At 41.7% G+C, this 13,670-nt stretch overlaps 1 protein-coding gene across 2 annotated transcripts in view; it reads left to right on the top strand.

Annotated features, from left to right (window-relative positions):
- Positions 1-10,889, top strand: part of RNF115 (ring finger protein 115) — an 84,144-nt gene extending 73,255 nt beyond the window's left edge. For both annotated transcript variants that reach the window (XM_045478927.1, XM_045478929.1), the window contains 5 exons: positions 4,059-4,130; positions 5,291-5,363; positions 6,307-6,400; positions 8,801-8,916; positions 9,596-10,889. In XM_045478927.1, the coding sequence (XP_045334883.1) occupies positions 4,059-4,130; positions 5,291-5,363; positions 6,307-6,400; positions 8,801-8,916; positions 9,596-9,727 (487 nt within the window). In that variant the 3' untranslated portion in view covers positions 9,728-10,889. The remainder of the gene's footprint in view (positions 1-4,058; positions 4,131-5,290; positions 5,364-6,306; positions 6,401-8,800; positions 8,917-9,595) is intronic.
- Positions 10,890-13,670: the final 2,781 nt, after the last annotated feature.

Here is a 13,670-nt window from a genome sequence, read left to right as displayed (position 1 = left end):
AGAGGCATGGAACAGGTTTTCCCTGAGAGCCTCCGAAAGGAACTAACCCTAACAACATCTTGATTTCAGAATCTGGCTTCCAAAACTATGAGAGAATAAATTCCTTTCTTTTTAAGCTGTATATTTGTGGGAATTTGTTATAGTAGTCCTTGGGAACTAATACAACACCCTTAGGCCTCTTGGAAGCCCAGTTGTTTGATTGAATAGTTCTTTAGGCTATGTAGATCTTTCTGAGGCCTTAACAAAGAATTTTGGTAACCACATGCTAGACTTCCTCATTAACCATTTTCTTTGGCCATGCCCTGGATAGATTTGATCTTTGCTTGGAAGCCATTGCTTAATTTTAGTATCATTAACCATCTGGAGAGGCTGGGAATTTTCAGAATGATTTAGTCTTAACTCCTTTTTGTTGAACTATCCTTCTCTTTAGGGGCACCTGGCTGGCTCAATTGGAAGAATATTCGACTCTTAATCTCCGGGTTGTGAGGTTGAGCCTGTGTTGGGTATAGAGATTACTAAAAAATAAAATAAAATAAACTTTAACCATCTTTCCCTTTAATTTATCCCTCTCTTGCATTTTAATGTAAGCAGCAAGAAGAAGCCAAGAGGTACCTTCTGCCTTCTTGTCTGGACATCTCACTGGCTAGACTGTCACCCAGTTCATGAGCCACAACTTCTACTTTACATATCGTTATTGCTACTACATAACAAGGATCACTTTCCCTCCAGTTTCCAAGATCTTTCTCACTTAAGCTCTCACCCATAACTTCCTCAAAGGCCATGATACTTCTGTTTCTTCAAGGCTGTTCAAACTTTCACTGGTACTCATCTCACAGTCCTAACTTATACCCTCTTTTGGGTTCTAAATCTACTCCCACATTTTAGGTTTTTGTTACAACAGAACATACTTCTAGGCATCAAAATCTGGATTAGTTATCTATTGCTGTATAATAAATTACACTAGAGCTTAGTGACTGAAGATAAACATTAATCATCTCATAAGTTCTTTGGGTCAGGAATTTGGGACAGCTTAGCTGAGTGGTTCTGGCCCAGTGTCTTATGAGCTTACAGTTAAGACGTTGGCTGTTACTGCAGTCATCTGAAGGATCAACTGAGAATTACTCATATTCTGGCAAGTTAGTTCTGGCCATTGGGAGGCGGCTTCAGTTCCTTATCATGTGGGTCTTCACAGGACTGCTTTACGTGGCACTTTTCCAAGAAAGTGATTTAAGAGAGAGTGAAAGGAGGAAGCCACAATGCTTTTTATGACTAATCTTGAAAGTTGTCCTCTCATACTCCATTGTCAAGAAGTAAGTCACAGTATGGTATTGGTATAAAAACAGACACCTAAATCAGTGGAATGGAATAGAGAGCTCAGAAATAAACTCAAAGGAGCCAAGAATATACAGTGGGGAGAAGGCAGTCTCTTCAACAAATGACATTGGGAAAACTGGACAGCTACATGCAAAAGAATGAAACTGGACCACTATCTTACGCCATACATAAAAATTAACTCAAAATGGATTGAATGTCAGACCGGAAACCATAAACCTTTTAGAAGAAAGTGTAAGCAGTAAGCTCCTTGACATAGATCCGGAAATGATTTTTTTTGGATCTGACTTCAAAAGCAAAGGCGACAATAGCAAAAATAGACAGGCTAACAAACTAAAAAGCTTCTGCACAGCAAAGGAAACCGTCAACAGAATGAAAAGGCAAACTACTGAATGGGAGACAATATTTGCAAATCTGATAAGGAGTTAATAACCCAAATATAGAAAAAAACTCATATAATGCAAAAAAGAAAAAGAAAACCAATCTGATTAAAAAATAGATTAGAAGACCTGAATAGCTGTTTTTCTGAAGAAGACATATAGATGGCCAACACGTACATGAAAGTGTGCTCAACATCAGTAAGCAGGGAATTGGAAATCAAAACCACAGTGAAATGTCACCTCACACCTGTTAGAATGGCTACTATCGAAAAGACAAGAAATAACAAGTGTTGCCAAGGATGTGGAGAAAAGGAAGCCCTTGTGCACTCTTGGTGGGAATGTAAATTTGGTGCAGCCAGTGTGGAAAACAGTATGGAGGTTCCTCAAAAAGTTAAAAATAGAACTACCATATGATCCAGCACTTCCGCTTCTGAATATTTATCTAAAGAAAATGAAAACCTTAATTCAAAAAGATATATACACTCCTGTATTCATTGCAGTGTTGTTTATAATAGCCAAGACATGGAAACAACCTGTGTCTGTTGATGGATATGGTTAAAGAAAATGTGTTTTGTATAAATATTCACCACACACACACAGCACACACCCACGGGAATATTATTTGGCCATAAAGAAATGAAATCTTGTCATTTTCAACAACATGGATGGACCTTGAGGATATTGTGATAAGCGAAATAAGTTAGATGGAAAAAGACAAATGCTATATGATCTCACTTATATGTGGAATTGTAAAAAAAAAAAAAAAAAAAAAAAGAAAAGAAAAGAAAGAAAGAAAAAGAGAAAGAAAAGCTCATTGATAAAGAGAATAGATAGGTGGTTGCCAGAGGTAGGGGGTAGGGTGTGGGTGAAATAGGTGAAGGAGGTCCAGAGGTACAGACTTCTAGTTATAAAATAAATGATGGGGATGTAATGTACAGCATCGTGACTATATCATCAGGGAAATGCAAATCAAAACTGCAAAGAGATTATAGTTCCTTATACTAATTATAGGTAATTACAGCATTATAGTTAATAATTATTACATATTTGCAAGTTGCTAAGAGAATAGATCTTAAAACTTATAATCACAGAAAAATATGTTGTAACTATGATGATGAACGTTACCTAGCCTTTTCGTGGTGATCATTTACAATATATACAGACATTGAATCATGTTATACACCTGAAACTAATGTTCATGTGAAGTATGCCTCAATAAAAAAAGAATTAAATCACTAAGTCCATACACTCAAAGGAGGAACATAAAATAACATGTGGACAATTATTTTAAAACAAACACATAGTCTAGTTATCTACTGTTGAACTTTAGGAATAGGGAGAGTCTAATATTGGCTACTGCCATTGTTGTATTGACTGGCCTAATAAGAAAAGTGGGACCCAAGGGGTTAAAAGTATGTATCATATCAATTATATCTCCATAAAACCAGAGAAAAAAAGAGAAGGGGCACCTGGGTGGCTCAGTCAATTGGGCATCCGACTTCAGCTCAGGTCATGATCTCACAGTTCATGGGTCTGAGCTCCATGTCAGGCTCTGTGCTGACATCTTGGAGCCTGGAGCCTCCTTCACATTCTTTGTCTCCTTCTCTCTCTGCCCTCTCCCCCGCCACTGGCACACTGTCTCTCAAAAATAAATAAACATTAAAAAGAAAGAAAGAAAAATGTGCATATTATTCACAAAACAAATCTTTCTTCAGTCTTTTTCTTTTGCCCATTATCTCTGGGTAACAAAGATCAGTTCACCAGTATAAAGGACTGAGTAGATGTGCCATCTTAAGTATTCAGAATGACAAATGTCAGATGTGTGTGTATTTGATTGTGTTTGTGTTAGAAGCAATTGAAACACCTTTTGAGGGCTAATGTAGTATGTTGCTAAATGTTTGTAAAATGGAATTATTCTGAAAAAATTTTTTACAGGGCTCTTTAAATAATATCTCATGTAGAAACCCAATGTGTAAAACACATAAAAATGGCATTACTGTTTACAGCCTGGGCCTAAATCCGGTGGTTTAGCATCCTTTTCAGCCTAATACTGTTGCCAGAGGTCCAAGGAACATAGCTGGAAAACTACACCATGCAATCAGATTCATTTCAAGCCTAGTTCACAAAAATCTATTAACACATAAGATCACGGAGCTCAGGAAGATAGCCATAATAGCAAAATAGCACTTTACCAGGTAGTTGACTGATTTCTGGTGCTACCTTTTGTACAATGGTAAGTGAGGACCCATGGTAGTTGGAGGAGTTGCTGATTGTCAGCCATAGATATCTGTAGAGTACTTTCATAAGTCTCTTGTCTTACCTAATTTTTTTTCCCCCCTGCAACAGCATAATACAGCAGATATTTGCAGGATTCTTTGCAAATTCTGCAATTCCTGGATCCTCACATCCTTTTTCCTGGTAAGTAGCGAATTGCCTTCTGTCTTAACTTTGCTGGAGCAGCAGCATTTTAGGTATATGTACCATTGTGAGAAAGAGAAAGAGCTGAATAGGTGAGTATATAGATTTGATTGGCAGACTGTTAGATTGCCTTTATTTGCTGAGCCCAAACTTAATCAGAACTTATTTTTTTATTGTTCAGTCTCCTGAGGACCATCCTGGTCCCCCAGGATGTCTGGGCACTGGATGTGTCGGGTTTGGTTCATATTCTGGTTTGAGAGTTGTGTTGAGAGGGGAATGAGATGGTCCCTACCAAGCTGGTATCTGACTTGCAAGTTTCTTCTCTAGGTTGTACGGAAAGATTTTATTCCTTAAGAATTGCTGAAATTCTTAAAGTAAGAAGGTATCTCAGGAGAAATAAAAGGCTGTATTTCAGTATCAGAGTGTCACTTAAGTATGATAGAAGTTAAGATGGAATTTCTTCTTGTCTAGGCAATCACATACCACTTCCGACTCCGCCTCGGAAGCCTCCTTTGCTCAGAGGGTCCTCGGTCCTTCCACTCAGTTACCCTATTTTCCAGCCTCTAGTTTCTTTTAACACGTTCCAGCCAAAGAGCTTGGACATCTGTCATCCAGGGTAGTGCACCAGCAGCTCCAAAAAGAGGGGCTGCCGAGTCCCTTTTGTAATTGCTCTAGGTTGTGATTCAGAGACCACTGTGGCCGCTTCTCTCCTTGAAAGCTCCTCATTGTCCAGGACCGTGGGCAGCCTCTTCGAATGAGGGAAGTCTGCTACAGATTTTGGCCAGTCACAGAGGGAAAACTCTCCTTAAAAAGCAGCTCCATCTATATTTACTCTACATGGGCGTAGAGAAGACAAACTTTTCTTAGCCAATAGGCAATGAGTCACTCTTTTCGCTCTGGTGTGTCATGTGGTATTTTAGGTAGCTTCACATTTTATGTTCTATTCGATTAAGTAAAAATTCCTTACTTAAAAAGAGTAAGAGACGACTTCTGGATAATCTCTTTGACCTTAAAAATACCGAGAAGTTCTTTGCCACTTGATTTTAGAGAACTAGTGACTTTCCAGCTCTGAGAGAGAACGGGATCTCCCAGTTTTTTCTGTGGTGTGAGGCAGAGCCTGGTCACTCCGTCTAATGCTGTCTGTCTCATCTCATGTATAGGAGCGGGATGCTGCACTCCAACCCTGGGGACTATGCCTGGGGTCAGACAGGGCTTGATGCCATTGTAACCCAGGTGAGGAGCTGCCTTTTGAGGGTGTCTGTTCAGTGTGTCTCATGGTTCCACAGGCTTCCTGCTTTCCTTCTGCTACTTTCTGAATGGCAGTCACTCTGCTTTCCCTAATATTTTGAGCTTGTGGGTTTCCATTTTACTGAAGGGATGAATGGTTTACGGGTTTAGTTTAGCATCCATGTACATTCGAGGTCCTAGGGACTTTCTAGAAGATGGTTTCACCTCTGTAGGAAGAAAACACTTCTCCTGTAACAAACAGTATTTTGTATTTTTGGCCTCTTGTTCAGTCCTGTGAGGATCCTGTTAACAACTACTTCACAAAAAAGGAGGGTCTCCTCACATGTTTGAAGCAGGGATTTCTGCTAGATGGAGCAAAGTAGGGGAAGGAAGCAGAGAAAAAGGTATTCCCATGACATATATAATCGCTTCCACTTATTTATGTTTATTTTAGTTTAAATAGTTTTCATTTCCCTTGTGGATTGCTGAGAATAGAAAGCATGTCATTTATATCCAAATCTTCTCATAGGCAGTAATTTACCTATTTCTTGGCTTACTTGATGCTACTTTCCATACTCTCACCCTTTTATTTCTTCCAGCAGAATGAAGTTTTTAGACCAGTTAAGTATTACCTTTTGTTCAGTTTTAATTTTACTCCTGACATCACAACCCTTATGCTGCCTCTGAAATTGCTTTATGCCCAAAGGTGGGCCTTGCAATGATGGGTTTGTCTGTAGGGTTATACTGATGTCACTCTGAAATTGTAAAGCAATTACAAGTGTTCCGGCAGCAGGAAAGGGGAAACCCAAGCCTCTCAGAGCCTTGCAGAAGTAAGAGCAACTAACATTTCTAATATATGCACTGTTTGTTCTCAGCTGGAGCAGCTCCCTCCCCAGGGATGGTAGGATGTCTGCCACTTCTTCTTCTTTTTCTTTTTCCTTTTTTGTAGCTTTTAGGACAACTGGAAAACACAGGGCCTCCCCCGGCTGACAAAGAAAAGATCACATCTCTTCCAACAGTGACAGTAACTCAGGAACAAGTTGGTAGGTTCATTTCCATACTTCTTCTGTCAAATCTGATCTCCGTTCAAAATCTCAGCACCTTCCTGTACTAAGGATCTTCAGGTGAAGGTGTAGCACTCCTAACTAAAATTGCTACTTGGTGCCGTAAGTGGAAGATAGGGCCTACCTTTTTATTTAGGGTTAGTCTTTTTTTTTTTTTTTTTAAGTTTATTTATTTGTGAGAAAGAGAGAGAGAGAGAACGCACGTGCATGAGTTGTGGAGGGGCAGAGAGAGGGAGAGAGAATCCCAAGCCTGACATGAGGTTTGATCCCATGAACTGTTAAGATCATGACCTGAGATGAAATCAAGAGTTGGACGCTTAACTGACTGAGCCACCCAGGCACCCCAAGACTTGATTTTTTGAAGAACTTACTAGGGGAAGCAAAACTCAACTAAATGATTAGAAAACGGTACAGGAGCACCTGGGTGGCTCAGTCAGGTAAGCATCTGACTCTTGATTTCAGATTAGGTCATGATCTCACAGTGGTGAGATCAAGCCCCACATTGGGCTCGGGGCAGACAGCCGGAACCTGCTTGGGTCCTGTCTCCCTCCTTCTGTCTCTCTCCCTTTCTCTCTCTCTCTTTCAAAATGAATACACTTAAAAAACAGTATCAAAAATAGTATTGAGTGGATGATACTGAGGAAGAGAAAAAAAATTGGAGGCTGAGAATTTGTTTCACATTTATTCTGTCAGATACAGTCAGGTACATTAGATACAGTTTTTTTACTTTTAAGCACAGAAGGAATTTAGTGACAAGGAACATTATTTCGAACTGGGAGTTTCTTGCACTACAAATTCCAGTTTAGAGTCAGAAGATTTAAAAGATAGGATAGGCCATCTCAGAGAGGTCATTCTGTTCAAGGAAGAGTATGAACCAGTGTGAGAATGTCAGCATGGGCATAGTGTCTGGACCAGGGAAAAGGAGAGTGGCCTGATAAACCCTGAAATGCAGTCTGGTTTGGGAGCATGGGAGGTATTATTGGGTAAAAAGGCCTTGTTTGAGCGGACGTTGAAACTGGCAGAGTAGTTAGGGCTGGATGTTTTAGGTAGCAGGCAAGTTTTATAGGTCCCCAAATGGAGGATTGGGGGAATTTAGGTGCTCTTTAGGGAAGATTCGGCTGGAGGTAGTATCTCAAATAGATTGGAAGGCAAAGAAAGCAGAAACGGGGATTCAAGGGGCTGCTGCAACATCCAGGTGGGGTGCAGGTGACATTGGCAATGCTAACAGATGGGGAAGGGTAGACTCAGTATCACTTTGAAGATGCCTAATGGGATAAAAGAGGGAAAAGGGTCAAAGATGACTGTCAGATTTTGCAGCTCAGGAACTACAAGAGGCGGTGCTGCCATCTATCGGGGTGGAGGCTTGTAACCACCCCCCCCCCACCCCCACCCCTGGTCTAGTGGGGTTTGGGGATGGAAGTGATGTGATGGTTTTCATTTTGAATTTGGTGATTTTGAGGTGCCAGCTGGGGGGGTGCTCTGAAGCTAGTATTAGGGGAAGTGAACTGCTTGCAAAGCATAGGATAAATTTGGAGGGTTCAAGGCTGGGGTCAAGGGTACCCACTTCCTGGGAGGCTGTTCCGGTGGACCAGTCATAAGAAATAAAAGGTGGAATTGAGGTAAAGGTGTTAGATAAGAGTGGAGAGGAAGGAGTGACTCTTGGTAGTCTTATTATTCTGGGCCCTTGAGTGCTATGGGCATGTATGTAGCACATGCTGGCCATTGGAGAGGAGGAGCTGGTATCATTAGCCAGACTTGGGAGACCCCGAGTTTGCTGCCTGGTACTCCCAGGTTAGTGTGTAGTCATTTCCTCACAGAGGGCTTCTTGTCTCTGGACTTGGAGCCTGAGCTGTCCTTGGGCTTTGCAATTCTGCAGCACCACCTCCTGGTGCAGCTTTTAATTAACTTGTCCAGAGGGCTTTAGGACAACCACTCTGAAAGAGGACGCGAAATGTGGAAAATGGCAGGGTTAAAGTGGCTTGAGACACTGACTGGGAACTGCTGAGATTGCTCATATATATCCCGTGGTTGTAGTGGACAGATTGCCTGTGTTTCCTGAGTAGAAACTGCCAGAAGGATATCACACATCTGGGAAGATGCTTTCCCTGTTTTACTTAACAGATCATCCAAGCCCCGGTTTATTTTTTGCAAGCCTTGATGTTGAAAAGTAGGCCTTTCTGGACTAAGCCCGTTCGTCGATCCTCCTTTTCACAAAAGTCCCTTTCTACTCCCAGCTCCTCCCCCATGGTGAAGCGCAGTTTGTGCTTCCTACCTCCACCTAGGGTACACTTTGTATCTTTTCTTACGCGTTCCTCTGGACTAGTTTTTTCTTCCTTCTTTTTGCTCGCTTACTTTAGAAGGCATTTCCTCCTCCAACAGATATGGGTTTAGAGTGTCCAGTGTGCAAAGAAGATTACACAGTTGAAGAGGAAGTCCGGCAGTTACCCTGCAACCACTTTTTCCACAGCAGTTGTATTGTGCCGTGGTTAGAACTGGTGAGTACAGCCGGCTCTCATGTGTGATGGGCTATCTCTGCCAGCCACATCTTCTGGGGCAGGGCAGGGCGGGAGGTGGTTCCGGGTTAACAGAGAGCCAAGGAGAGCAGATTTTAGTCCCTTCCTAACTCCTGCTGGTGCCGTCACTGTTTTTTAGATCACTCTTATGTTTGGAAACTTCTCTGACCAGAGGTTACCAAACCACAGCCTACAGGTCTCGGGCCTGCCACCTGTTTTTGTAAAGGAAGTTTCATTGGAACACAGCTACGCTCATTTGTTTACCAATTGTCTGCAGCTACCTTTGTGCTGCATCAGCAGAGTTGAGTGGTTGTGACCCAGGCAGTATGGCCTGCCAAGTCTAAAATATTTATTACCAGTTCCTTCACAAAAAGTTTCCTAACCCTTGCTCTAGACCATGTCAGGTCACCGTATCTGGTTAGTTCTGTTTGGTGACGTGTGGTAGTTGTTGTTAAGCTCCTGGCCTGGAATTCTGTCATTTCTGTTTCAAGGTCCATTTGAACATGTGCTGGTGTTCCATCTTTGAGCCCAGTGTGTACTGTGCGAGAGTGCATGCCCTTTTTGTCTTTCGGCCTGCCAGCTCTCAGGGTTTCTTAAGTGTTTAGCACCTCTGGCTTCTCAGGTCAGGCTGTTTACATGGACCGATTTCCTTCTGTTGCAGCATGACACGTGTCCTGTGTGTAGGAAGAGCTTAAATGGTGAGGACTCTACTCGGCAAACCCAGAACTCTGAGGCCTCTGCAAGCAACAGATATAGCAGTGACAGCCAGCTACATGACCGATGGACTTTCTGAAGCTGAAAAGCCCGCATCTGAGCCACAGCTGTGGTAGTCTTCTTATCACAGCTGTCAATTGTATCAAAACAGAAAAGTAGTAGGTGGATTTAGGAATCACATAAGAAACCCCAACCCATAATATTAATGCAGTGAGTGTTTTTTCTTCTCTCAATTTAAAGTTAGTATCTACAGATGGAATTGTATCTACAACCAAATGCCTCTGATTCCTGAATTCAGAGTGATACTTTTATAAGTGTGAAACTTGATTATGTGGGTTTCCCCTGCCAGAATAGAATCACTCTACCTTAAAGTCTAGCGAGGGTCCCACCATCTGTCATGTTACCTTGTAGTGGATGTTTCCACTTCCTGATCTAACCTCCAGCCTACCATTAGTGTATTTGATAGTAGATACAGTGGAACCACAGCCCTAAAGTCCTGCTGATAAAAAGTCTTCCTGTTTTAATTGTACAAAAACATCTGCTCTTGGCCACATTAGCCACCAAGCGAGGTCAGGTTAATTCAGGAATCTGAGACGAATGATTTTGTTTTTGTTTTGAATCCTCAGAAAATCAAAGAAAAATTGGTGGGGAGGAGAAAGTGGCTTATCGTTGTACTCTCTGGTTTTCTCATTTTAATTTTTAAAGACTACTTCACAAGGTGCAGTTTCTGCAGAAGCCAACATGACGCATCTTAGAAATCTTACATTGGTGGGAATCTGATTCTGGTTCCTTTTGGAAATGAGTTGGGCAGGATCCAGGCACAGAAGGACAGATATTTGAAATCTTTGGTTCTGGAGCTTTTTAAAATGACCCGCAACTCATTGTTTACTGCCTTTTGTCATGGGGACCTTAAAATAGTTTCCCTCAGAAGAGGAATTACTTCATTACTGCTTCTACAGCCAGTTCACTGTTTTTAGTAAATCATTGGTCTTCAGAAATTGAGATTTCACATTGTCCCATTTTAATTTTTTTAAGCCCTTTTTATCATCTCTGAAATCTTTCTGTTCTGCTTGGTTCTGGCTGTACTTGGAATCAAACTGATTATTGTGATCATGCCCAAAACAACTTGGCCTTGGAGAGGTGGGCCTTCGATTTTCAGCCTAACAATGTCTCATTGCACATGCACATGCTCTTTGAAGCATTTAAGTGTTTAAAGTTGAATAAATGAAGACGATCAAGAATGTTGTTGGAACTTCAAAGTCTCAAAAGGAAATGGTGGGGACATGTAACCACTGTTAGTGCATGTCACAGGGGCCCCTGTTTGGTCACATCAGCCCTTCACAGTTTGGAATGATCAGAACAAGACGGCCACTCTTTGATGAGTCTCTCCCTTGGCTACGACTCTTTCCTCAATATTTGTTGGCCATCATACACTGGTTTGGGGATGAAGGAAGGGGGTTAGAGATATCTTTGATGGAGGGTAAACATGTAGGGGAGGGAAGAGAGAAAGTGGGAGAATGGCTTGCTAAATTAACAGCCTGCCTCTAAAATTGTCACCACAAAGGTATGATTTAGGTTGGGCCCAGAGGGAATAAAAAATGTTTTCTCCTGCGTCTCTCATGTCCTACCTTGGCAGAGATTGTTTCTTTGGAGACCGTGAGCTATTTACTGTGCACATTGATGGGTAGCCTCAAACTGCACATCAGTTTTGAATGGGGGACAGGGTCAAGAAGCTGGTGGGCGGGGGGAGGTATATTCTGAATATTTAATGGCCACTACTTAGATGGAGAAAGGCCATGTGCTGACAGAGCACATGGTAGTTTTCAAGTAGAACAGCGTTTGCTGTGTCAGAAAAATTAGGATAATTGTGTCCCTGTTAAGAGTCTGGAGATGCCAGGACAGGCCGTTGTATTTTTACTTCAGCTAGAAAACTGGAGAACAAGAGCAGATCTGAGTCATTTCACAAAGGGTCAGAAACAAAGTGGTAGGTACGGAATTACCGTTTTAATACACAGAATAGCAAATAGTGTCAGTCTCAGCTGAAATTTTCTTCACTTGTTTTGCTCTGGTAGAGGGCATGAGGCTTTTTTTTTTTTTTTTTTTTTTTTCCTGTTTCCTGTACCCCTCCCACTTAATGAGTCTTTGTGTTTTATCCTAGGAGGTATCTTGGAGTGCCAGGTTAATTTAGGTTAAGGTGTGGACTAGGGTAGCGTTCTCCAGAGAAACAGTCAGTAGGGCAATAAGGTGTGTGTGCGTGTGTGTGTGCACGCGCACGTGCACACGCTTAGAAATTTATTATAAGGAATTAGCTTGGGTGATTATGGAGACTAAGAAGTTTTCAAGATCTTGATCCAGCAGCCAGCTTATGGTGTAGTTCTAGTCCGATTCCCAAAGGCTTGAGTACTAGGAGCGCCAGTGGTTTAATTCCAGTACAGAAGCTGGTGGAAATTTTGAGAACTAAGAAAAGCCTTTTTAGTTTGAGTCCAAAGGCAGGAAAAGACCAGTGTCCTCACTCAGGCAAGAGGCGCTCCCCCTTGCTAGCAGAAGCGTCAGACATTTTGTTCTAGTTGAGCCTTTGTCTGTTTGGATGAGGCCCACTGGCACTGATGTTCTTTCTGAGAGCAGTCTGTCTGCTCTAATCAGTCTACCTATTCAGATGTTAACCTTACCAGAAAAAAACCCTCACAGACACACCCAGAATAATGTTTGACCAAATATTTAGGTACCCCTTGGCCCAGCCAAGTTGACACATAAAATTAACCATCACAGGAGGAAAAATAGAAATGATGCATCCAGCAGAGTGATACTCATCCCACTTAAATTTTGCCAAGTAAACAGTGTGTCTGTATCAGAAATGTCTGCTTTGCTTAGAGGCCTCAGTACCAGGGTTAAAAAGTGAAAGAAATGTAAACGGGATGAGAGCCAGTTTGCTGTGTACAGCATACATCTATTTTTCTTCCTTAACCTGAATTAACCTGGAAGAAATCTGAGATGCCTCCCATTCTAGGAAGAAACATTGTAGATTCATTGGTCTCACACCAGAACATGGCTACGGCTAAGAGTTTATTTCCAGGAATGCTTTGCTTTTAAATGTTTCAAACAGTTTAGATATAGTGCCCATGGTGGACAACTACATAGCCTGGACTTTTCAGATGTTCGTTCCTTTCCAGTTGGAACGCTTTACAGACTCAGGAGTCTGGGGTCTTAATAGCCAAGGAGAGAGATTTAGCTCTCCCTGGTTGTTAAAGAGAAGAGGAAACAGGTGCAGTTTCAGATCTTGAGTCCTTCTACTTGAGGCCTTTACATTCATACTAAATGGCCTGTAGGTTCCATGCAGAGCTAAACAGATTGTTTTCTTATTCATAAATGTCTTTTCTTTATTTTCCCTTTGTCCACTATCATTTGAAATTAGAGGGGAAGACAAGTATTTTGGAGAGACCTCCTAGAGCTTGGTAAATTTAGAAGTTGGGAAGTAATACAGGACAACTCCTTACTGGCCGCCAAGTGATGATCGCTTCTCGGGTAGTTTTCCCCCCGAGGGGTTAGTCTAACTCTCGTTCGTATGGGTCAGTTCTGGCTGGACAGAACTGCTCAGTTAAGTGGGAAGGGCAGAGTGGTGAACATTTAGCTGGAATCTCTAATGTCTTTAAAGTTTCTAAGCTAACAAATTGGGAGCAGGGAGGAGGAATAAACCTGGCTTCAAAAATTCTGTTTCCCTCCAAGCTCCTACTGTCAGTTAGTTCTCTGAAGAGTTGGGAAACGTGGTGGATCCAGATGGCAGCTTGCCCCTGTTGCTATAGCTCCTGGAGTCTTTCCTTACAATGTTCTGATTTATAATTAAAAGGAATTACTCTGGGTAGGGGATGTGGAGATGGCTATGAATTAAATAGCTTCCTTAGCTTATTAGAAATTTTAGTTGTCAACAGTTGCTGTCCAACAGTTAAGCAAGTGCTTGTTACATGTTTTCTTTGAGAAATACTCTCTCTGATCCAATAATTAGCTCTCAAGTTCGAAGGACTTTT

Source organism: Leopardus geoffroyi, chromosome C1 (assembly GCF_018350155.1).
Source record: "Leopardus geoffroyi isolate Oge1 chromosome C1, O.geoffroyi_Oge1_pat1.0, whole genome shotgun sequence".
NCBI classification, from domain to species: domain Eukaryota; kingdom Metazoa; phylum Chordata; class Mammalia; order Carnivora; family Felidae; genus Leopardus; species Leopardus geoffroyi.
This window is presented reverse-complemented; position numbering and strand designations above follow the sequence as displayed.